At 44.6% G+C, this 23,422-nt stretch overlaps 1 protein-coding gene across 3 annotated transcripts in view; it reads left to right on the top strand.

Moving 5' to 3' along the window:
- The window catches only part of SGPP2 (sphingosine-1-phosphate phosphatase 2), a 181,350-nt gene that overhangs the window by 139,287 nt on the left and 18,641 nt on the right, over positions 1 to 23,422 (top strand). For all 3 annotated transcript variants that reach the window (XM_078071356.1, XM_078071357.1, XM_036098687.2), the window contains 2 exons: positions 10,196 to 10,375; positions 12,924 to 13,013. In XM_078071356.1, the coding sequence (XP_077927482.1) occupies positions 10,202 to 10,375; positions 12,924 to 13,013 (264 nt within the window). In that variant the 5' untranslated portion in view covers positions 10,196 to 10,201. The remainder of the gene's footprint in view (positions 1 to 10,195; positions 10,376 to 12,923; positions 13,014 to 23,422) is intronic.

Below are 23,422 nucleotides of genomic sequence, written 5' to 3' on the forward strand. Positions count from 1 at the left end.
ATTTTTAGCGCATGCTTGGAGATGCAGATAGTTTGTGGTTTTAATCAGATGAGAAAATTGAACATGGTGAGTGACTAACATCTATTGCATTCTTGCTTTCAGGGGTCCATAAAAATAAAGGTTTTGATCTTTCAATATTATTTTGCAGTTTATTTTTCTGTGGTCAGCAGGACTGACAATGAAAATACTTAAAAATGTGAGAGAGGAGTCTCATAAAAAGGAATTTTCTTTGCAATGGTTACATTGTTATCTGAAGTGAATTTTTATTTGTATGAAAAATTCAAATAGTACACAACGTATCCACCCCAGACCTCAGTTCTACCCCCACGAGTGATTCTGCCATCCACAATTTCCCACGTACCTACATGCATTTATATGTAAGCATATTTTTAAAAAAATACGAATGGGATCAACATATACTCTTGTAGCCTCTCGCTTTTTTTCATTTAACCATATATTTCACAGTGCTTTTTGAACTGTTGCATAATTTATTTAACCAGTGGCCTGTCATGGGTATTTAGAGTTGTTTCCAGGTTTTTGTGATTGGTTGGTTGAAGGAGGGTGGGCTTATGCATGATTTTAGCTTTTGTATGTGCTCTATAATTATTAGGACTGAAGACACCCATTCCCTCAGTGGGCACCATTTTGGATGTGACATCTATCCAGTAGTGAGTAAAGGATACTGTGGTCCCAGCCTTCCGCTGGACGATTCATTGGTGGAATGGTACAGATAAGAATTTGGAAATTTTCTCATCAGTGGTGACATTTTAATCTCTTAGTCCCAAGGGCAGTCAAGTGACCTCTATTGAGTGCTACATGCATGTAATGGGTTAGGATCATAGCATTTGGGCTCCTTAAGGAAAGATATCTGTTTGAATATATTAATCGTCAGATGCTAGATGGTGGAATATGGTGAAAAGACCATAGGATTTGGAATCAGAAAACAAAATTCAAGTCCAGCTCCACTACTCTGATTGTGTTATCTTTAGTGAGACATTCATCTTCTCAGTTTCCTCATCTGTAAAATAGGAATGATATGAACATTAAAATAAGTAAGTTCTATGAAAATGGACTGAAAAAAAAAATCACTGCACAACTATTAGGTTATTATTGAACCCAACTCCTTCTTAATAATGAAAAGGAGGCTCAGTTCGTTGTAAGTAATTTTCCTAAAGGTGTCCATACATCTATGACTTAATTATTAATCTTTGTACCTTTAGTATGTCTTCAAAAAGTCCAGAAGCAGATCTGAGCCTGAAAAAAATGGAGCATTAGAAAGAACCAGCAAATGTTGTAACTTAATTATTTTATTTTTCTCACCTGTCATCTGTGCTTTAGTTATTATATCTCCATTTCCACGGGACCTTGAATATGTAAAGACCAGTTTTCTGTCAGTCTTCTGTGATTTATGGTGTTTGCTCTGTAATTTCTTTGTTTTGGTGCTTCAGGCATGGAATGAAATCTTATTAGTTTGAAATTACAGTTGCTTCTCTCAGTGACTCATCAACCCCCTCCCCCCCGCGCGCGCGCACACACACACACACACACACACACACAAACACATGGCACACTGGAAATGCGCTCAGAATTTTAAAAAGTAAATAAAATAAAGTCATGCCACAAGTATGAGAAGACATTCACCAACTGAAAACAACTTCTCTCACTGGCTGGTATGCTGTGGCTTCTAGAATGTTCCGAATAACCATAACAAAGAGCTGCTTTCAATTCACTCCCTGCCGCCAAACAAGCTGCCACAGAGCCACCCCACCCACCCCCCACCCTCCCACATCCCCCAACCCCCATGTCTTCCAGGGAGAAGAGAGGACAGTATGCAGGGTAAACAAGAACTCAGTCCAGTGCGGCCAGTCTCTTATGAAAGTGTTGATCTGAAAAGCCTCCACCCAGCTAATAATTGCTTTAAAATGAGTCCTCTACTCCTGGTTTGGAGTAGGTGGGTTTTCAGCAGCTTTCTCTGTGGCCTGGGCCATCACTCCCTGGGTGCCCTGCAGAACCAGGTTAGGGCAGAGCTGGGCGGGGCTCCTGAAGCAGAGAATATTAGTAATCCCCTAGTGGCTCCTCTGGAATCAATACTGGAAGGTGTTGTCAGTAACACTTTGCAGCAAAGGACTTCAAGGACACAAAGAAGAGGTGTTTCCAGGACCCATTTTGATGTTTAGTTTCTCTCTCTTTTCAATTTGTGATGAAATTCACCTACCATGATATTCACCTTTTTAAGGAATGTAATTCAATGGTTTTTAGTGTATTCATGAAGTTGTGCAACCCTTACCCCGATCTACCTTCAGAACATGTTTCATCTCCCCCAAAAGAAGCCTCCTATCCCCATTCCCCTCCCCTCCAGCCCCAGACAACCACTGACCTACTTTCTGTCTCTATGGATTTGCCTAAGCTGAACATTTCCTGCACATGGAATGATACAATATTTGTCCTTTTCTCCTCTGGCTGCTTTCACTTAGTATACTGTTTTCAGGGTTCATCCATATTGTAGCCTTTGTCTGTACTTCATTGCTTTTTATGGACACGTAATATCCCATTGTAAGGATATACTGCATTTTGTTTCTCCATTCATCAGCTGATGGATGTTCAGGTTGTTTAAACTTCGTGGCTATTGTGAAGGAGGATGCTAAGACCATTCGTGGGCAAGTTTCTGTGAGGACATAGGTTTCCAGTTCTCATGGGTACGTACCTAAAAGTGGAATGATTGGGTGTCTGATCTTTCTTTATCCAAATTATCAGATCAGTAACCTGAGAAGCAGAGGAATGAGCTTAATTTGGTTGGACTAAGAAACAAGATGGGTATGTACGGGCAGGGAAGCTGTGGTCTTTGGATTACATGTTAGTGTTCTCTAGTCTCCAACAGTTAAAGAATGATATAACTAAATTCCTGACTTCTTAAAAATAAATCCATGGATAGGCTAGTTATAAGTCCCAGTGACTCACAATATTTCCACCCCATGACACTGAGGGACACACTTTTGTTACTGTGATTCCCTCATGGCAGAGGGAGCTATGGGTACAGCCAGAAGGAAGGAAGATGTTAAAGTTTATCAAAATGTATGTGTGGATGGAGGATGGTGAGGGGATGTAATTTGAAATTATGTCCCTGTATCATACAGAGGATTTAGCTTTTATTATGACAACAGTGGAGTCTTCACACCATGGGGGTGGGGATGCTTTGGGGGGGAGGGGGACAAGTGGGGTACAGCTGGTAATCTCATTGTATGAAAAAGAATGAGTAACTGCCTTCCTAGTAATAATGTTCTTGCAAGGATCCTCTATTTTCGAAACTATCTAGGTTTTATTTATACTAGTGTGAAAAGTAAAGTCCTGTTAATCTGAGATGTGTTAGACCCCATGGGGCTGTCAGTGGGACTGTAATAACTAGAAAGGGCAACCACACGAGGAGAACATGCACTGTGCTCTCCGACTGCCTCAGATAAATCCAGGCATTCAGAACAGACCCCAAGTTGGAAGTCCTTCCATGCCGGTAAGACATGTTTTGTGTTGACAGAATTGGTTTCCTAGAAAAAGCCTTTTATCTGCTTGGCATAAACAGTAGACTATCCAGAGAACTGGATTCCCCCCCCCCCCCCCGCCCCGCCCCCGACCTATACATTTCCTTTATCTTGTAATCAGGGCAGAAGTTAAAAAAAAAAGAAATAGACTAATTCCTCGTCACCAAATGCCACAGGGCCCCAGCACCGTGCAGGGGACCCAGACAGCTTGCTAAGGCGTTAATGATCTATAATTGCTTCCTGCCTTGCCGCCTCTCATGGATTTTTCCTTCACATATAGGCCTTTGGGGCCTCAGCCCAAAGGAACGTGATGGATGATGAAACTTAATTTGGTCCCTTTAGGTAGGAGGGCCCTTCAACAATACAGAGCGAAGCCTTCCATTTAGGGCAAGCCATGTCAAGTTAATCATTATACTCTTGAACTGCAAATTAAATGGAGAAATAGTTCTCTTCTGCCACAGTACTCTTTTTTTTCTTTTTAAAGATTTATTTATTTTAGAGAGAGAGCACAAGATCGGGGTCGGGGGGCGGAGGGGCAGGGGGAGAGGGAGAGGGAGAAAGAATCCTTGAACAGACTCCCCACTGGCCGGGGAGGACCTCGGGGCTCAATCCCAGGTACCTGAGATCATGACCTGAGCCGAAATCAAGAGCCAGCCACCCAACTGACTGAGCCACCCAGGCGCCCCTGCCATAGTACTCTTTTTAATAGACTTGATTTTTTAGAGCAGTTTTAGGCTCATAGCAAAGTTGAACAAAAAGTATAGAGAGTTCCCATACACTCCTTGCCCTCAGCCATGCACAGCCTTCCCCATTATGAACATCCCACACTAGAGTGGTACCTTGGTTACAATTGATGAGCCCACACGGACACATGATAATCACCCAAAGTCCGTCGTTTACAGTTCACTCTTGGTGTTGAACATTCTCTGGGTTTGGACAAATGTGTAATGACCTGTATCCACCATTACAGTATCACATACAGTAGTTTTACTGCCCTAAAAATCCTCTGTGCTCCACCTATTCATCTTTCCTCCCCTCCAATATCTGCCAACCCCTGATCTTTTTACTTCTCCACAGTTTTGCCTTTTCCAGAATATCATATAGATGGGATCCTATAGTATGTTGCCTTTTCAGATTTTTTTTTTTCACTTAGTAGTGTGGACTTAAGCTTCTCCCATGTTCTTCTCAGGGCTTGAAAACTCGTTTCTTCTAGCGCTGAATAATATTCCTTTGTCTGGATGTACCACGGTTTATTTATCCTTTCACCTATTGCAGGACTTCTTAGTCGCATCTAAGTTTTGGCACTTATGAATAAAGCTGCTGTGAACACTCATGTACAGGGCTTCGTGTGGACATAAGTTTTCAATTCCATTTGGGTTAAATACCAAGGAGCATGATTGCTGAATCTTACAGTAAGAGAATGTTTAGTTTCGTCAGAAGCCACCGAACTGTCCTCCAAAGTGGCTGCACCATTTTGCGTTCCCACGAGCGAAGAATGAGCATTCCTGTTACTCCCCCTCACCAGCACTTAGTGTTGTCAGTGTTTTAGATTTTGACCATTCTGACAGATGTGTAATGATATCTCCCTGATTTATTTTGTAATTCCCTAATGACATTGATGCTTATATCTGCAGTAATGTTTTTAATATATTAGACTTTTTGATTCTGTCAGACCCAGCACAGTTGTTGTTGTTGTTGTTTTTTAAGCAGGACAATGCTGTTTTATTGAAGCAAATAAAATGCAAAGAAGCTAAGCATACTTTCTGCTAATGTTTCGATTCATAGGCTCCATGAGAACAAAGATCTCGTCTACCTTGTTCTTCATGGTGATCCCCAATCCAGCACAGTGCCTGGTCATTCACACACTATTTGCTGAATACAGAGGATTAAATGGCAGTCTTCAAAAAGATACGTCTACATCCAGTTATATGGGACCTGTGAACACTATCTTTTTTAGAAAAAGAATAATGGGAGAGGTAATTCTGTTAAGGATCTTGAGATGAGGAGATTATCTTGGATATGTGAGTGGGCCTTCAATCCGATGGCAAGTGCCCTTATAAGAAAAAGGCAGAGGGAGAGTTGAGATGGACAGAAGAGCAGGAGACAGAAGGAGGGGGAAGAGGCAATGTGATCAAAGGGGCAGAGATTGGAGGAATGTGGCCACAAGCCCAGGGGGGCCTGTGGCCACCAGAAACTGGAAGAGGCAAAGAAAAGACTCTACCCGAGAACCCGTGGGAGTGTGGCCCTGTTGACACCTTGATTGCAGACATCTGGCCTCCAAGGCCTAGCCAACCACTAATCTATTTTCTGTCTCTCTGGATCTGCCTATTCTGGATATTTCATATAAATGGAATCATGCAATATGTGGTCTTTTGTGTCTGTCTTCCTAAACTTCGCATAGTATCACCTCCTTTTATATTCTAAATGTATTGTGGTGCCCCTGTTGCTTTCCTTAAATGAGATTCATAGAAAATATGACCTACTTCCATAATTTCTAAAAATCTGCCTTGTAATAAGAAGGTGGCTTTTAAAATAAGCAAATTCTCCGGGGCCTGTCCACATAGGGTGGTAGGATCCTTGGACCTGTACACAGTGTCCCTGTGCATCAGCTACAGTGGTGTGGACATGGGCGTGTGGCATTAGAGTCCCAAACACAACAAGCAGCATTTCCATTGGTGACCCAGTTTCTCCAAACGCTGAGCCATTCTAGATACAGTTCCAAACAAACTGAACTTCAGTCTTCCCTCCGTTTACCTGGTGCTGATGTTCTCAGAACCTTCAGTGCATGTTCAAACCTTGCAAAAAAATATTTGGTGCTGACTCGTATCAGAGACTTAGGCTCTCCATTCAGAGGATTACAGATAGGTGTTCATCTACAAGAATGTGTGGCGGAGCCCTCCAGAGTCACGTTAGAGACAAAAAACGATGCTGGAGAATGGCACCATCTTGTGTGTGATTGGCACACCGCAAGCCCGGCCTCCTCCCCTCTTCCTGCCGCCAGGACCTACCATCATCGAGCTCACCAAGAGTGTCTCCCGGGAAACCATACGTCCCTTGTGAGGACCAGGGGTTTAGCTCTTCTGAACTTAAACATTTCCAAGTACACAATCACCTCTGGGTTCCTAGTCCATCAATTTCTGTGGGTTTTTTTCTCTCTTATTTAAATAACTTCTACTTGCCATTCTTCCAACACTTATAAACCTATCCAACATTCTTCCAGCTTAAAAAAAATTTTTTTTTAACCTGTCTGCTGCCCCACTTTTGCTGACCTTGATCCTACCTTTCTCTCTCACCTGGATTTTGCAATATTCTCTTACCTGGTCTCCTTCCCTCTAGTCTTGATGTCTTTGCCCCTACTCTGCCCAGGACACCGGAGGACAGATCAGGTCTGGCTACACCTCTTCCCCGAACCTCCAAGTGGACTGAAGATCTAGATGCCCTTCTACACAGTATCTCACGGCCAGGCCCACCCCACACACCTCCTCATCCTTGAGAAAACTTTTGAAATGTTGACATGTTCAAACCTAGTGCTCAATGGGATGGTATTAGGAGGTGGAGCCTTTGGGAGGTGCTTTGGCCATGAGGGTGGAGCCCTCATGAATAGGATTAGTGCCCCTTGTGAAAGGGACCCCAGAGAGCTCCCTCACTCCTTCTGCCAGGCGAGGACCGAGCAGGAAGATGGCTGTCTGTGAACCAGGAAGCAGGTCCCCACCAGACCCCAAATCTGCTGGCGCCTTGATCTTGGACTTTCCATCCTCCAGAATGTAAGAAGTAAATTCCCATTGTTTATAAGCCACCAGTCTATATTTGGTTGTTATGGCAACCCAAGCTAAGACAGCTACTTTTTGAGATGTGATCGACATACAGTAAATTGCATGTCTTTAACAGCTTTATTGAGGTATAATGCACACACCATACAATTCACCCATTGAAAGTGTCCAATTCCACAATTCTTAGTGTGTTCACAAACTTTACACATATTTAAAATGTATGAGTTGGAATATTTTGGCATATGTACATATCCCTGAAATCATCACAGTTGTTAAGATAGATATCCATCACCCCTAAAAGCATCTTCATGCCCATTTGTGATTTCTTCCTCACCCCACCCCCTTCCGGGCAACCATCGGTCTGCTTTCTGTACTATAAAGTTAAGCCACTTTCAAGAATTTTATAAAAACAGAACTATATAGTATGTACTTCTTTTTTCTTTGTTTTTGTTCTGGCTTCTTCATTGTGTCCCTGCACATATACATATCCAGAAAATTCGTTGGATAATTTTTTTCAAAGCATATTTGAAACAGATCTTCTGTTTATGCGACAGTTTTCTCCACTCATGGACTTCAAACCTAACCCAGGGCTCGGCACATCATCGCTTCGCTGTAGTGAAAGCAAAGGCAGAGACTCCCCAACCCACGAGTGGTACTCCTTTCTTAGGGCTTGAAAAATACAACACAATCTGTTTAAAGAGAGCTGTCATTACAGTAACTGTGACTTGAAATCTATTGATCAGATACAATGTGATGCTGTGGTAATATTGTTGAAAGAAAATGAACAATTGTCCAAATTCTTAAGAACATCCTTCAAACATGGAAGGCGGAATAGAAATGAAGTCAGAGGGATTTGTCAACTTCAAGGAAATTTAAAAATTTGTCCGAAGACCCCCCGGGCTGTCTTCACCTAATGATATTAAGGGTCCCTGTCTGAGGATTTCAAGAATTTCTGAACAAACTAGAGTTATTACGCCAGCCGTGTTTTATTTTTGCTGGTGAGTGGGAAAGGGACAGTGTTGAGAAATCCATCTCAAGAAGCTTTTGCGACATTCCTGGTAGTCGGTGATGGCTGTGAGTTTTCCAACTGCACACATAATTGTCAGTCTGATGTGGGTTTTACAGGTTCACAGGAGGGAGGCAGAAACATGAAAGAGTGAGTTGGTTTCCAGGACAGTAGTTCCTGGTAATAAGGGGATGGTAAAGAGGTTGAATTTCAAAGTCCGATTAGAAATCACAGCTATGGAATTCAGTGACTGTCACTGAAAAGCCTGTGGATTTGGCCTGCTGTGCACAGATGGTGGCTCTTGGTTTGTTAACCCAGAGCAAAATGGCAGCGGAGCAGAAAACATAAGCAGCGCCTTCTGGGGGATGTGCGTACGCTAGAATAATGCTCCGAAATAAACGAGTTAAAAGAAAGCACCAGAATGTGGAAACCCTAAAGCACTCTGGCTGACTAATGAACGTTATTTGGAAATAGTCCTTCATCATGGGTTTTGTTCTAAAGCAAGGTAACTCCATCCATCACAAGTAAATAAAGCCCTAGTAAAATCAATAGGGTTAGGTTTATGATTAAAGCCCATGACAAAGGAACCTGTGCAAGAATACAGTGTCAAACGGGGCTCCTCAGATTCTCGTGTGCACACGAACCACCTGGGAGTCTTGTGACAATGGGGTTCTAACTCCGTCCGTCCAGGAGGCTGGGGCCCGAGATTCTGCCTTTGAAACCAGCGCCCAGGTGGTGCGTATGCCGCCCACCTCAGACCACACTTTGAGCTGCAAATGCAGACTTGGGGGAATGGGTTGCTCTTCCCTCTTTATCACTGATCCTGAAGCCGTCCTGTAAAGTCCTCTGACAAAATGAGTCTGTGGTTAATAGTCCTGTTCATCTCTGAAGGATACAGAAGCCAAATTCTGATTTCTATCTTGTGTTCTAAAAAAAAGAAGGGGGGGCAGTTTTTTCGTTCATGCCATCATGAAAAATCATTTGAAAAAACTGTAGATTGAGTTGTCTTTATTTTAGGGTTGAAAATACTCATGCCATTTATTTTACTGATACCATTTACTCCTGATGACTGAAAGAAATTAAATTTTATCCAGTATGTTACCTACATGCATCAGGAATAACAGTGGCATTCAAAACTTTTTTAAGCAGAACTTCTGTAAGAACAGTCGCTTTTCTGGTTAAAACTTGAAAACGAAGACTCTGATTTGAGAACTGTCCTGGGTTTTGAGGTATTATCATGGTCGCGTCAGCTACAGATTTTGAAGCAAAACTCCCTGGTTTCGAATCTGGTCCTCCACTTACTATATACAGTGGTTGTTCCTCCATAAGATGGATCTGCATTCTCTGGTGTTACTGGATGAAGTGAATGAATATTTGTAAAGCTCTTAGAACAGTACCTGGCAGGCATACGAAGTATAGAAATGCTTGTTAAGTATATCACTAAAATTTAGATATGTGTTAATGTCAGGGCACCTGGGTGGTGCAGTCGGTTAAGCGTCTGACTCTTGGTCTCACCTGGGGTCGTGATCTCAGGGTCGTAGGATCAAGCTCCACCTCGGGTTCCACGCTCAGCTCGGAGTCTGCTCAAGATTCTCTCCTTCGGCCCTACCACCCCCCCCCCCAACATCTGCACTCTCTCTCTCTAAAATAAATCTCAAAAAAAAAAAGAAAAAAAGATGTGCTAATGTCATGTCTTACTGGCCCAGTGGTCTTCTGGAATTCAAAAGGTCTGACTAAAATAGCATCCTACAAGACTTTCCCAGCTGGTAGCTGGGTCAGAGAGGATGGTGATTTCAGCCAACAGACTGGGAACCCCAAAATAAATTCACACCATCTAGGGGTTTTACTTGTTTGGTCGGACTCACCTCAGTTCTTTGGTTTTGCAGTTGGTGATGTATATTGGCCAGGTGGCCAAGGACATCTTGAAGTGGCCTCGTCCTCTCTCCCCTCCTGTGGTAAAGCTGGAGAAAAGGGTGATTGATGAGTACGGAATGCCGTCCACCCACGCCATGGCAGCCACAGTCATATCCTTCACCCTCCTCATCTCTACCATGGACAGATACCAGGTGAGGCCTGACTCCTCTTCCTCCCACGTAACCTCATCCACGCAGTGAGGCAGCAAAGAGAGGTTTTGCTTCAGAATTTTCCTTTTTGAGGGACTTTGAGGTTTATGAAATGAAGACTACGGGGGATCGAAATGTATTGAGTCATCAGTGACAATTTCTTCATAGAGAGAGTGACACATGGCTTAGCGTCCAAATGAGGCCGTGCCTCATAGTGAAAGTGATACCCCCAGGAACAACACCCCCACCACGAGACAGCATGGACCGCCCCAGGAACCAGGGTGTGGAGTCTCCCCAGCAGAGCATCGTCACCCTGAGCTGCCTGGCTAGACCGCACATTATCGGTTCTCTCATCTTCTTGTTCGCAGCAGACGGGAGGAGCTTAGGATCCTCATTATTGGTCCTCCAGGACTGAGATGATTCCCCCAGATAAATCCTCCTGCTAGACTCCCCAGGGCCCGGGGCAGGAAAGAGTCTGGGCCCCACATTGGCTCCCAAGGCTGCCTCTGCCCCTGGTTGGGGCTCAACCACTAGAAATAATGGCTCCATGTTTTCTAGAGTACTCTAAGGGACAGCAGGTTGATAAATGTTGCAAATAGAAGAATGTCACTTAATTAATAATCTGCTTAGATGCCAGTTACAGTCAGACCTTTTAAAAGTTACACTAGTACTGCAGTGAAGTTTTTTTTGCCTGAGAAGTTTTGCTCCAAGTTTGTGTTTCATTTAATAAATTGTACCTTTTACTCTCCGGACAATTCAGATTTCATTAACCTTAACCGTCTTGTATGTAAAAGACAGTACTGTTCCGCCTCGTCCCTTCACCCTCAAAACACGGGAGCACATTCTGTGCCCCAGGTTGTGCAGAACTAGGGGAGTCCGCCTGATGTGGTTGGACAAGGACAAGGTTAGTGTTGGGTCCTGGCTCTACCTCTATGGTCTTCTGCCTGGTCACCTGGGGGTCAGACCTCAGTTTCCTGGTTGGGAAAGGGATGGGTCTAAGGAGTATGTCCAACTAGGTATATTATAATCTATCGTAACTTACTTACGTGTCATGCCAAGATCAGAAATTTCTGAGATCTCCAGTACTGTCTGAGTTCACTTAATGCAAACTTAGGAGCTATGTCGTATGCAGGGCATCTGCCCCAGAAGGACATGGGCGGCCCAAGGCCAGCCCCCATCGGGCTGCTCTCAGCATCCAGAGAGGCACTGTGCAGGAAAAAAGCCCCAAGTAGCAGCTGACTGCAAGAACACAGCAACAACCACTGTTTATAGACTCATTTCAAGGCCTCCTGGTTCTTCTCAAAAAACTCTTTTCAGCTCATATGATGCAGCAGTTTTCAGCCTGAGCTGTTATTCAATTTTTAATGATAAATATATTTAGCTATTTGGGTTATTTGCTGTAAACAGTTCTAAATATGGCTTATTTATATGACTGTGTGTGCAGGCTAATGCCCAGACTCTAATTTCTGAAAGCATTAACTCATTCATTTTTAACACTTTTTCCTAAATTAAAATCCAAGACGCGGTTAATGATAAATGTTAAGAAAAGACCTACAACCATGTATAATTGTACTCCCATCTTGCATCAGAAAGAACATGCTGGTCTTGGATTCAGAAGAGGGGGCTTCTGGTTCTGACTCTTACCCTTTACGGACTGTGTGACCTTGGGCAGGTCGTTTGGCCTCTCTGGGGCCAGCTCCTGTTGTGAGGATCAAATGGGATGATGGATGGGAAAGCGTCTGTGTGCTAAAGTTTAATAGCGACGTAACTGATTATCTAGGTTAAGAGTTTCCTCAGCTGTGGAATGGAGCTAATGACAGAACCCACTTCATAGGGTTGTGTCAAGATGCGAGGAGGGGGTGACTCTAAAGTGCTTCACACAATGTAGACAGCTCTCTGTCGTCTTTATTCTTTTCACCATGGGACACCACAGGTGTTAGTGCTTGAAGCACATGGATTATGTCTCTACGTCTTCGTTTATAAGCAGAATACCCCTATGCTCCTTGTAGGACTCAGCAGTAGCCAGATTCCTCTGGTTGCTGTAGTTACCACCAGCAAATGTTGAGATGTAGTAAAGTCTGGATTTTTGCCTCAACATCTGTATGTAAAGGTGCCCGTTCTTAGCCTGGCTGGGCTTCCTTAGGAAGCCAGTGGTTGCCAAGCTTTACCACCCAGCGTTCGATGAGGAAGTCGTCAGTTGCGCTTCCGGGTGATGGGGCTGTCCATCTACCTTGCCCCTCACTCCATACTCTACACTTCATACATGTTGGGCTAAGAATAGGTCGAAATAAAGAATGATTTACTTCACAAAAACTATCTGCACCATGTCTGTGGTCATGAGGCCTTAAGCCGAGTTCTAACGATGTTGTAGGCATCTTCCCCTTCTTTTTGCTCTTTTTCCCACTTTTCAAGTGGTTTGAGACCATCAGACTGCCGCTCTGGGGAAACTGAGGTCGAGGCTAGCAGTCGTTGGGTGGGAACCCTTTCCTCCCACCGTGTCAAACTGTGTGAGCATGATCTCATTGCCTTGTTTTCTCTTCTCCCCACACAGTATCCCTTTGCTTTGGGACTGCTGATGGCTGTGGTGTTTTCCACCTTGGTGTGTCTCAGCAGACTCTACACCGGGATGCACACGGTGCTGGTAAGTCCTGCAGTCAGGTCTTCAGGTGACTGTCCCAATAACGCTGCGGCCGACATATCAGTGTGTTTTTCACACTGTATTACGTCTACAGCTGTTTGCATGTGTAATTATATTTCCCATCAGGCCCATGAGGTAAGTAATTATTATTTTGTGGCCCCTGCATCATCATCATCATCATCATCATCATCATCATCATCATAATGAATCATTAAGATAATATCAAGGAGGCTCAGCTGGGCTAGACCCTCATGACTTGGAAGATTGGCTAGAATGGCAACAGAGGCTCAGTCATTTAGGTTCATGTTGGTTTACTGATGATGCAGAAGCAGTGCAGGAAAAACACCCAGGGTCAAGGAGGCGAGCGGGTGGATAGGGTTCCCCACTTAGGCCCTCACACAGACAGGCCTGGATTTTTAAGGATCTCAGCTGCCCTTTTAGAGAAAGGGTCCCACTGGGTCAAAAGAGCCCAGAATCATGGGTTCGCTTCCTTCTGTACTGTTCTGGGCTGGGGGCCGTGGTGGGCACAGAGAGACCCGCCTGCATTTAAAGGTTCGGCTACCCTTTTACCATATTCAGAATTTCCAGGGCTGCTATGGTCAGCACAGTTGAAATCACCTCAGAGCTCTACTTCCTGGTGTATTAGCCAGCTGCCTTGAGGTTCCAGAGCACAAGGCTGGCCATGGTTTATCACAGGGCCTACTGATCATCATAACTGGCCTAAGAAAGATGTCTCTAAAAAGGAATGGGCCCTTGCTATTTGTGGTACTCTCCATATGAAGCTCAAAAACTGTTAGCAAAAGACCTCTGAGGGAAAGGCCGCCCTCTTGTTTCTCCTCCCGGGACCTGGTGTTGGCAGTTGCAAGAAGGGTGGCGGGGAGGGTTGGGAAGGGCAGAAGCAGCAGAGGTGAATGGGTAGCAAGAGAGCTTGTCAGAATGAGCAGAGGCAAAGGCCTGGGAGGAAGTAAGCCCAGAGAAAACAAGCTTATGGCTACACGAGACTCAGAGAGAGACATCTTGCTTCCCTCATGAAAATGCACACCCTAACTCAAAGAAAAGCAAGGGGGAGCCAAGAGCCAACGGAGTCGGGACTGGGCCTCGGTGAGGGAAGTAAGGCACAAAATGGCGTGCCAGACAGCCCCGCAACCAAGGTAAATGATTTTAATGTAGTACTTAAATCAAAATGAATGTGAAAAGTTTCCATGTTAAACCAAACATCCGGGGCGCCTGGGTGGCTCAGTCGGTTAAGCATCTGCCTTCAGCTCAGGTCATGACCAGGGTCCTGGGATCGAGCCCCACATCGGGCTCCCTGCTCAGCGGGGAGCCTGCTTCTCCCTCTCCCTCTGCTGCTCCCCTTGCTTGTGCTCTCTCTCTTTCTCTCTGTCAAATAAATAAATAAAATCTTTAAAAAAAAATCCACATTTCAAATACAGTCCAGCTCTGCCCCTGAATTTGCCCGCCGCTGCTTCTCTTGCCCCATCCTCACCCCGGCCTGACCAGATCTGGAAGATTCTGCAGGAGCAGTTAGGGGCCTGGTTCCTCTCCCTCCCGAGACACGTCCTTGCTGTCCCCGTCCCGTCACCCGGCGCATCTGGCTTCTGAGCCCACAGGGGAACGGAGAGGAGAGCATTCTCGATTTGCCACACTACTGCTTCACATTAGAAAGAGGTTCTCTCCAAATATGTCCACAGACTTAAAAATGGAACCAGGCAGAAGTCTCGCGGGTGTTTTGGCATTTCTTTTATCTGGAGCTACTTTTTTAAATTTCCATAGGCTGTCATAAAAAAAAAAAAAAAGATCGTGAGAATTCAGGTCAACATGAAAAGCAGTGTAAACACGAGGACGTGGGGCTGCAGACGTGAGTAGAGAGCACAGAAAACCCACCTCAAGAAAAACACAGCTTCATGTCTGGCTTTTCTTTTTCAAGTGGGTTATGGGGATAGGGAAACAGGTATTTGTGGGGAAGATTACTTAAGCCTCTCATTCAGCTGCAGAGAATGGGCACAGCAGCTCCTTTCAGAGCATCTGTCCCAGAAGAAACTGGAGCGAAGCTGTAAAAACTTCCACCCCTACCCTGTGCCCTCCCCCCCCCCCCCAGGGCTCCTTCCATAACTGCAATTTTGTTTTATAAAGGTCTGAGACCCTGACTCAGGCCCAGGCCCGAGTGGAGCCAGACGCATGGCCCAGGGTTCGATGGCACATAATTTCTAGTAACTGAAGGGGGCAGTTGGTTTTAACAGTCAGATCCAGTTAAATAATGGATTGGAAGTCCTCTTCCTTCAACAGCAGCTCAGTAGTTTGCTGCAGGGTGCCAGGCTGGGAGCTCGATCGCTGAGATATGGAAGTAAAAAAAACCTCCCTCACCCTTCTGGGTCTCTGAGTGTTGATGGTGACAGAGGTGTGAGCTGCTGATAATTAGCCTGGAGCAGCTTGATCAGGCCGCCTAAGGGGGCATGCCTCTCCCCCAGACCCCTTGCGGTTGCCTGGGACTGCCATGAGCTAATGGTTCTCAACCCTGACTGCGTATTCTCATCCCATGGAAAGCTTTGTAAAAATATCCCTGGGGTATTTGGACACCCACATTCATACCAGCAGCATTATTCGCAATAGCTGAAGAGTGGAAATCACGCACGCGCACACACACACACACACACACACACACATCCTAAGCATTGGTATTTGTTCAAAGATCCTCCGTAGATTTCTATGTGCAGCCAGGGTTGAGAGCCTGATTAGACGAATTATCCTTTAGAACTGGCCACGAACCTGTGCCTGAACCAAACTGGAGCAGGAAGGTGGCAGGCAGGTGGAGACGGATGCTGTGTAGACACCCACCACGTCCATAGCATGAATTCTCTAATGGCGTGCAGCAAGGACACAAACAGCTCGCACGTCATTCAGGGGGCTGCCTGCTTCATGCAAAAGGTTCTCTGCCCATGAAGCAGAAGCAATTCAAGGAGAACAGAAATTTACTTATCTCACCCCTTGAGAAATCACTCCATGTCAGAGGTGAGTGGTTTGCTCACCAAGGTCAAGGCTTTGGGGACAGGCCCTGAGCCGACTCCTGGGCAGGCCTCAGTGAAGCCTGAGGAGGCAGAGAACCCACACGTGGGGTCCCTGTCCTGCCAAACCAGCTCTGGCTGCACCTCAGAGAAGGGTGTCTCCATGCACCAAGATGCCTCAGCAAGAAAAGTTGGGCCCCGTCCTAGCTCCTCCCTTCCCATAGTCCTCAGCCAGGCAGTCACGGAGCTGAATTAGTTCTGACTCTTAAAATTTTCTTAGAGCTGCTCGCACACCACCACAAGGATATTAGGAGTGTCTCCATCTCCTGCTGGATGTGAAGGATGACCCAGGTAGCCCCAACTGTGAGTGGCAGCCATCTGGGGACCCTAGGGGAACTGACCTTTGAGAGCAGTCAGTCCCGTTCATGGCAAAACACGGAAATAAAACATGGCGGCCCTGATGACATCCTTGAGCTGCTGATCCACCACGCCTGGGGCCACACTGCCTCCAGGCTTGTTGTTCAAGGTAAAAAGTTCATTATTGCTCAACTGATTTTTATTGAAGTCTTACATTTCCTATAGTGAAAAGTGTCCTAACCAATGATTTACAGAAACAATTTTTTGTGTATAATTTCATGTTCTCTTGGTTTGAAGAGGAAACCAATTGCAGTCAGCTGAAGGGGAGTGGTGGGGAAGGAAGAAAGACAGGGTAGAATGTCTTGGAAGGCCTGGGGCAGCTCATGGAACTCAGTATGGATGGGGCTGAGCAACAAAACCTCTGAAAGACCCAGAACCACCATGTCTCCGAGAATGCCTTCCTGTCCCTCTGGAGGACTACTGTTTGAAGAACCCCACAACCTCTCTCTCAGATCAAAACCTTAATTTCCAGAGGTGAAACCTTGATTGCCCTGTGTGCTACCCTTGGACCAGTGAGGCTCAGGAAGAGGAGCAGGTCCCAGAGCAGAAACAAGACCCCAGGAGTCACCCCTGTGGGCTACAAAGGCAGTGCCCTGAGAACAAGGAGTAGAAAGACAACCCAGAATTCCCAAACCTAAGAAGTTACCGTCTGCACAGGTCAGGACTCCTAGAGTGCAAATAACAGACACCAACTCAAACTCACTTAAGCTTAAAGGAAAATGTATTGGTTTTTATAGCCACGCCGTAGGAAGAGCAGAGGGCAGGTCGCCATTGGGAGAACGGGACTTGCAGTCTAGATCTTTGCTGGAAGTCTCCCCACTCATCCTTAAGCTTCTCTGTACATCTCTTCACATGGTGGATCCGTGCTCTTGGGCTGCCTTCTCTCTGAGGCTAGATCCAAGGAGCTCTGGGCTTAAATTCTGTTTTGTTCCTGAAAGGATTGTAGTAGAGAGAATTTCAGGAAAGTGTCTAATGGCCTGACCTGGACAGTGAGCCCATTGCTGCACCAAACGCTCTGGGAGGGTGCCGAGGACGGCGATTGGTCCTGCGGGGTAGGAGCCAGCCTGTGTGAGCAGGGGCCGTGGTGATGGTCAGTGATGGTTAGGGTTGGGATTAGGGTTGGCCTGTGGGAGGAGCTGTTCTCCAAAATGAAATGGGTCTGTTGTCAGAAGAAAAGGGGAGACAAAGCCCTAGTGGTATCCTTTCTACATTGACATTATTTCGTTTTCTTGCTCTTCCAAGGACTCAGAAACTGGGCATTATGCTTGCTTATGTGGGGAAAGGAGGATTAGAGCCAATCAAGAAGGTTTCATGCTCAGTTTTTGGTGCCTGAGATTAATCAACTTGTACAGAATTGATTTTAAGTCTTTTGACTGATAAGGCAATTATCCCCAATATGTTAACGGTAAAATTAGCCGGAATTGTTGTTGCTAGATTAGTGAATGGTTGTCCCATTATTTTGAATTTGAATTAGCTGAAATGCTGTTCTATTTTATTGTCCCTAAATTGTTTGATCTGTGGATAATTATATAGATATTGGGTTTTATTTGCTTACTCATTTATTTTTTTCCCCTAACTATTGCTTTAGTTTTGATTGCAGTTGGAGAACGTTGAAAAGGCTTCTCAAATATTAAATTATCTGCAGCCCATACAAAACTCTGTTCTGGCTTTGGACTAGAGCAGTCTTGGCGTGTTTTTTTCTTTTTTTCCAAGTTCTTTGAAACTACTTTAAAAAAAAACCTTACTTCAAACTCCCCTTCTTAATATGGAAAAAAAGCTAATTGTAATATGAATTCTACCCAACCAAGCCTTACTTTCCGTTATAGGGTAAGTTAGTTACTGAGATAAAAAGGGAATTTGGTTGTGTTTCTGAGCACTCCGTTACTATGCACATTGGTTTTTCTTTACCTTGGAGAGACATATTTTTATTCTTTTATTAAAATAGAGAATTATTTCTGGTTTCATAGGTAATAAGGACTCATGGTAGAACATTCATCCTCTGTTGTTCTTAAAGTTGTTGTTGTGTTTTTTTAAGATGAAATAAATCATTATTCGTTAACCACCGTAGGAGAAGTGCTGACAGCCGTTTGTTAGGATGATATAAAGGGAAACTGAAGACGTTATATGCTTCTATATTAATCAAACTGAAGTTAGGGCATTTCCAGCAAGAGTTGCTTGTGGTATGTATTCCTAACAATAAAAGTAGGTAAATTAATTTTTCATCTGCTTTCTCCACACTGTCCAAAAAGCCACAGTTGGGGCTCAGTTTTCTGTCTGTCCTGCAAGTGGGAGGTGAATGGGCTAGCCGGAAGTGCTCCGAATCCAGGAGGGGAGCCAGACTGAGCCTTGAATGCAGCCCGCCGAAGATTGGCAAAGACAGAAGGTGGTCCACGCACTAGAATCGTGCAGAGGCCAGAGGTCCCTCGTGGGCAGTGAGCCAAAATGTAAAGGGCCGCAGCAGGCAGGCACAGACTAGTATCGGGCCAGTTGGTCTCAGACCAGAAGCCTCGTCCATCCTTCCTGCTGCAGTTAGAAACTGGTTGGCCTCAGAAGCTGTTCCAGTGTTGTAGGTTGTCAGACCTGAGGGCGTGTGACAATTAACTGACAATTAGCCCGACTCTCCAAGGCTAATGGCTGGGCAGCCAAGCCAAGTGGATGAGGCCAGCAGCTGTGGAGATGGTCCATTGAGGTGGAGTCAGCCAGGCACGGTGGCCATGGGGAAAACAGGTCAGTGACAACCTCCCAGAAGTGTCCTTAAATCCCGGATTGCTATAAAGGGAGCTTGGATAAATGCTTAAAGTCTAGATTGTGTCAAGAATGCCTTCACTTTTGCCAAATAAATAAAAACAACCACATCCAGGGATGGAGCACAACGTTGAGATCTAGCACCACGGGGTTATACTTGTGTTTTAGGTGAGTTCCAGTTACTCGTAATGTAAGAGCAAGAGATTGGATTAAACCTTCCACAGAAGCCCAGTCTCCACCTGTTTCTTTTACTAGGTATTTGCCTTTGGGATGATATAGTGTGCTACAGTTTCATTGAAGGGTGAAGTGTTTCTATAAGCTTATAATTGTATGCCTCTCTTAACAGAAAATGCGCTGTCTTCAAAATCTGTGTGATCAACTTTTGTAAAATGAATCAGACCTTCCCATTTATTTACATGATTTTTTTTAAGATTTCATTTATTTATTTGAGAGAGAGAGAGTGTGTGCATAAGCAGGCAGAGGGAGAGGGAGAAGGAGAGGGAGAAGCAGATTCCTGCTAAGCAGGGAGCCCAATGCGGGGCTCGATCCCAGGACCCTGAGATCATGACCTGAGCCGAAGGCAGACGCTTAACTGAAGGAGCCACTATTTCAAGGTAAAGAAATAGGTGCCCCTATTTACAAGATTTTTTAAAGAGATTCTTTGGCCCCTTGGGAAAATATATATACAGATTTCTCCCATAATGCTCACTTCTGCTATGACATTCCAGAAAATATTGGCATGCACTTGCCAATGCACTTTATTATTGTTGCAACTTTCTACATCATTACTGGTTTGTCCTACCAGTGGACCAAAGGGAAGAAGAGGTGGAATGATCTGCTATGATCCTCAACTAACCACTGAAACCTGAGAATGGAGCCTATTTTTAAATCAAATTCAGTCATAAGAAAAAAAAATTTAGTTCAATAAATTATTCACCTTCAGATGACAGATGTAGAAAGGAAGAATCCTACACATTTAATATCAGTAGGCCAGAGCTGCAGAGGCAGAAGCAAATCCAGTGTGCTCAAGGTGAGGTGACTTGGACTCAGGCAGGAAGCCTCTTCTACTTGTCACGCTACCTCAAAAACTGGAAAAATTAGAAAGAAAACATTAATGAATATTTATGGAGGCTTAAAATAGAAAAAGGCATGATGTGAAATGTAACAATCCACAAAGAAAAGTTACATACATACATTTTCTCACTTCTGTTTATAAAAAAAATCAAAAGTCATCGTTAAGGGATGCCTGGGTGGCTCAGTCAGTTAAGCGTCTGCCTTCAGCTCAAGCCGTGATCCCAGAGTCCTGGGATCGAGTCCCGCATCGGGATCCTAAGGAGCCTGCTTCTCCCTCTGTCTGCCACTCCCCCTGCTTGTGCTCTCTCTCTTTCTCTCTCTGACAAATAAATAAATAAAATCTTTTAAAAAAAAGTCATCATTAAAAACATAAATGTAATAAATGGTAGACAATTATTATAAGGAATCAAGAGCAGGCAATAACAAGGACAGGCAATTCCTAAAAGAAAAAAAATAAAAATGTCCAGTAAGCATAAGGAATCAATCTTAACCTGTATTTACAGGGATGTAATAGAAGTCATGAAGGACAGGTAAAAGTGAGATGCCATTTTAAAATTTTTGCTTGTGAGAGTGGTGAAAAATAAAATCAATCATTGATGATAAGGAGTTGAGTAAAGGGATATTCTCATAAGGGGACCTTTTGATGTAATATGTATCAAAAACAGTAAAATGTGTGATGCATGCCTTTTCCAAGTATTTATCCTAAAGAATCATTGAACATATTGGTGGTAGTGTTCTTTAAAAATAGTGCAGCATTGGGCACCTGGGTGGCTCAGTCAGTTAAGCGTCTGCCGTAGGGCTCAGGTCATGATCTCAGGGATCGAGCCCCGCATCGGGCTCCCTGCTCAGTGGGGAGTCTGCTTCTCCCTCTCCCCCGCCCCCACCCATGCTCTCTCTTGCTATCTCTCTCTCTCTCAAATAAATAAAATCTTTTTTTAAAAATTTAATAAAAATAAAGATAGTGCAGCATGAACAATAACTTAAATGTGCAACAATAAGGGATTGCCCAATTAAACTATCCATCAAGACCTGGAACAACATTCAGTTATTTAACATTATGTAATTAAGTATTTATTGATAAAGCAGTTATTCATAATCTCTAAACTCTGGAAACAACCCAGATACCCTTCAGCCGGTGAATGGATAAGCAAACCTCCACAGGATGGATTACACTCCGCAGTAATGTGGAGCAAACTCTTAGCGGTTGGTTCTCATGTGAATTATGCTCACTGAGAGAAGCCAGACTCAAAAGGCTGTGTATTGTATGATTAATTTCTATGACATCTGGAAAAGGCAAAACTATAGTGAGGGACAAAAGATCAGTGGTTGCCAGGAGTTGGGGGTGTGGGAGGGCTTGTCTGGAAAGGAGAGGCATGAAGGAGTCTGGCGGACGACGCCATTGTTCCGTGTCCTGAAGCTTGTGGTGGTTCTCTCAACCTGGGCGTGTGTCAGAACTCAGAACTCTGAACTGAAAGAGGTGAATTTTAGTAGATGTAAATTTAAAGATTTAATTATACTCCGAAATATGAGAGAAAGGCAGACTAGGGAGAGAGGGAGAGAAATATAACTCATAGAGGAATAAAAGCTGAAGAGACTCCAATTTTTTAAAGAAATTCTAGAACTCGGAAATCTGTTAAAATGTATCAGGTGAAAAAAGCAGGGTACTCCCCTCTGTTGCATTTTGCACAAAGTTCCACGGAACAGTTGTCTCATGAGATTCTCTGGTAAGAATAAAAAAAATCCTGGAAGCAGTTTGTGCCAGGCCTTCTGCCCCTCCTGACCCCAATACACAAGAGTCTCCCGAGGTTCTTAAACATTTAAAGTAAAACCAGTGTAACGTGGCTCACCCACCCAAGGCTCTATCCCATTTTATACAGTGAAGGAGATTCTTTTTTTTTTTTTTTTTTAATTTATTTATTTGCCAGAGAGAGAGAGAGGGAACACAAGCAGGGGCAGAGGGAGAGGGAGAAGCAGGCTCCCTGCTGAGAAACGAGCCCAATGTGGGACTCGATCCCAGGACCCCGGAATCATGACCTGGGCCGAAGGCAGACGCCTCAACGGCTGAGCCACCCGGGCGCCCCTACAGTGAAGGAAATTCTAAGTGCTTACTTTAAAATGCATTATAGGTGTGCCTCTGGCCAGCTCTCAATTACTGCTGAGAAAATTTCTGATCTCAAATTGATTTATGATTTATTTTTGCCGCTTTGTATGTTTCTGGACTGGCTCCGTCCTGACATCTATTGACGGGCGCTTAGTAAGTGCCAGTTAAACAATAGAATTTTATTAAAAACAAAAACACAACCTAGGACTCTAGATTGGAGTGAAAAAATAGGATCAACTCTAGGTATTTTAGCAAAGGGAATTGAAACCCGGGGAATGCGGTCCTCACGGACTGCGGGAAGGGCTTGACAGGCAGAGAGAGCCCCTGGCTGCTGCTGGCCCCCAGGAGCCAAAGGGCCGATGCCACCGCCACCCTCGTGACCCCCGCCCCTCACACTCACCAACCGCATGAACGGATGCTGGGCTGAGTCCAGCCACTGTAACCACGGCCACAGATGCCTCTAGAAAGCTAGGAGCCGGTGACAGACACCGAATCCTTAGACAAGCTGCTGCAATTCACGTTGCTGGGACTTCACCAGGACACAGAGGAAGCAGAGGAAGGCGGCTTCCCCGACTGCGCCTGGATGGGGGGACCTGCCTTCCGGAGGAGCGGCGGGAACGGCGTCTTTAACTTCTCCATGTCCCCAGTTCAGTGCGAGGTGGGAATGGACACAGGGGACCAGCTGACCATTTCCATCAGGCTTTGGGATCCTTGTTCCCATTGTCATCTAGTTTCTTCTAAGCAGACTCTGAAAAACTCTGCTCACGGTAATTTCCAAGAAGTGGGTCTCCTAGGGAAACCTGTTTTGCCAACAGAAAAGGCAAGAGTGTGAATTTCCTGACCTTTCTTTGTTTTAACTCACCGACAAATATTTCTATTTCAGTAGATGTAAGGACACTTGAGAGATTTTCATTCAAAGTCTCTTAGGTGACTGTGCCTTTGGATGTGTGAAGACCACTTGATTAGCAGTAAGAGCAAACTATGGTACAGGCATGTGGTGGGTTGTAGTCATCCTTTGACTGTTAGGCTCTTGAGGCTAAGAATCTTATTTTCCTCACCTTCATATTCTCCGA

This window comes from Halichoerus grypus, chromosome 4 (assembly GCF_964656455.1).
Source record: "Halichoerus grypus chromosome 4, mHalGry1.hap1.1, whole genome shotgun sequence".
Lineage (NCBI taxonomy): Eukaryota > Metazoa > Chordata > Mammalia > Carnivora > Phocidae > Halichoerus > Halichoerus grypus.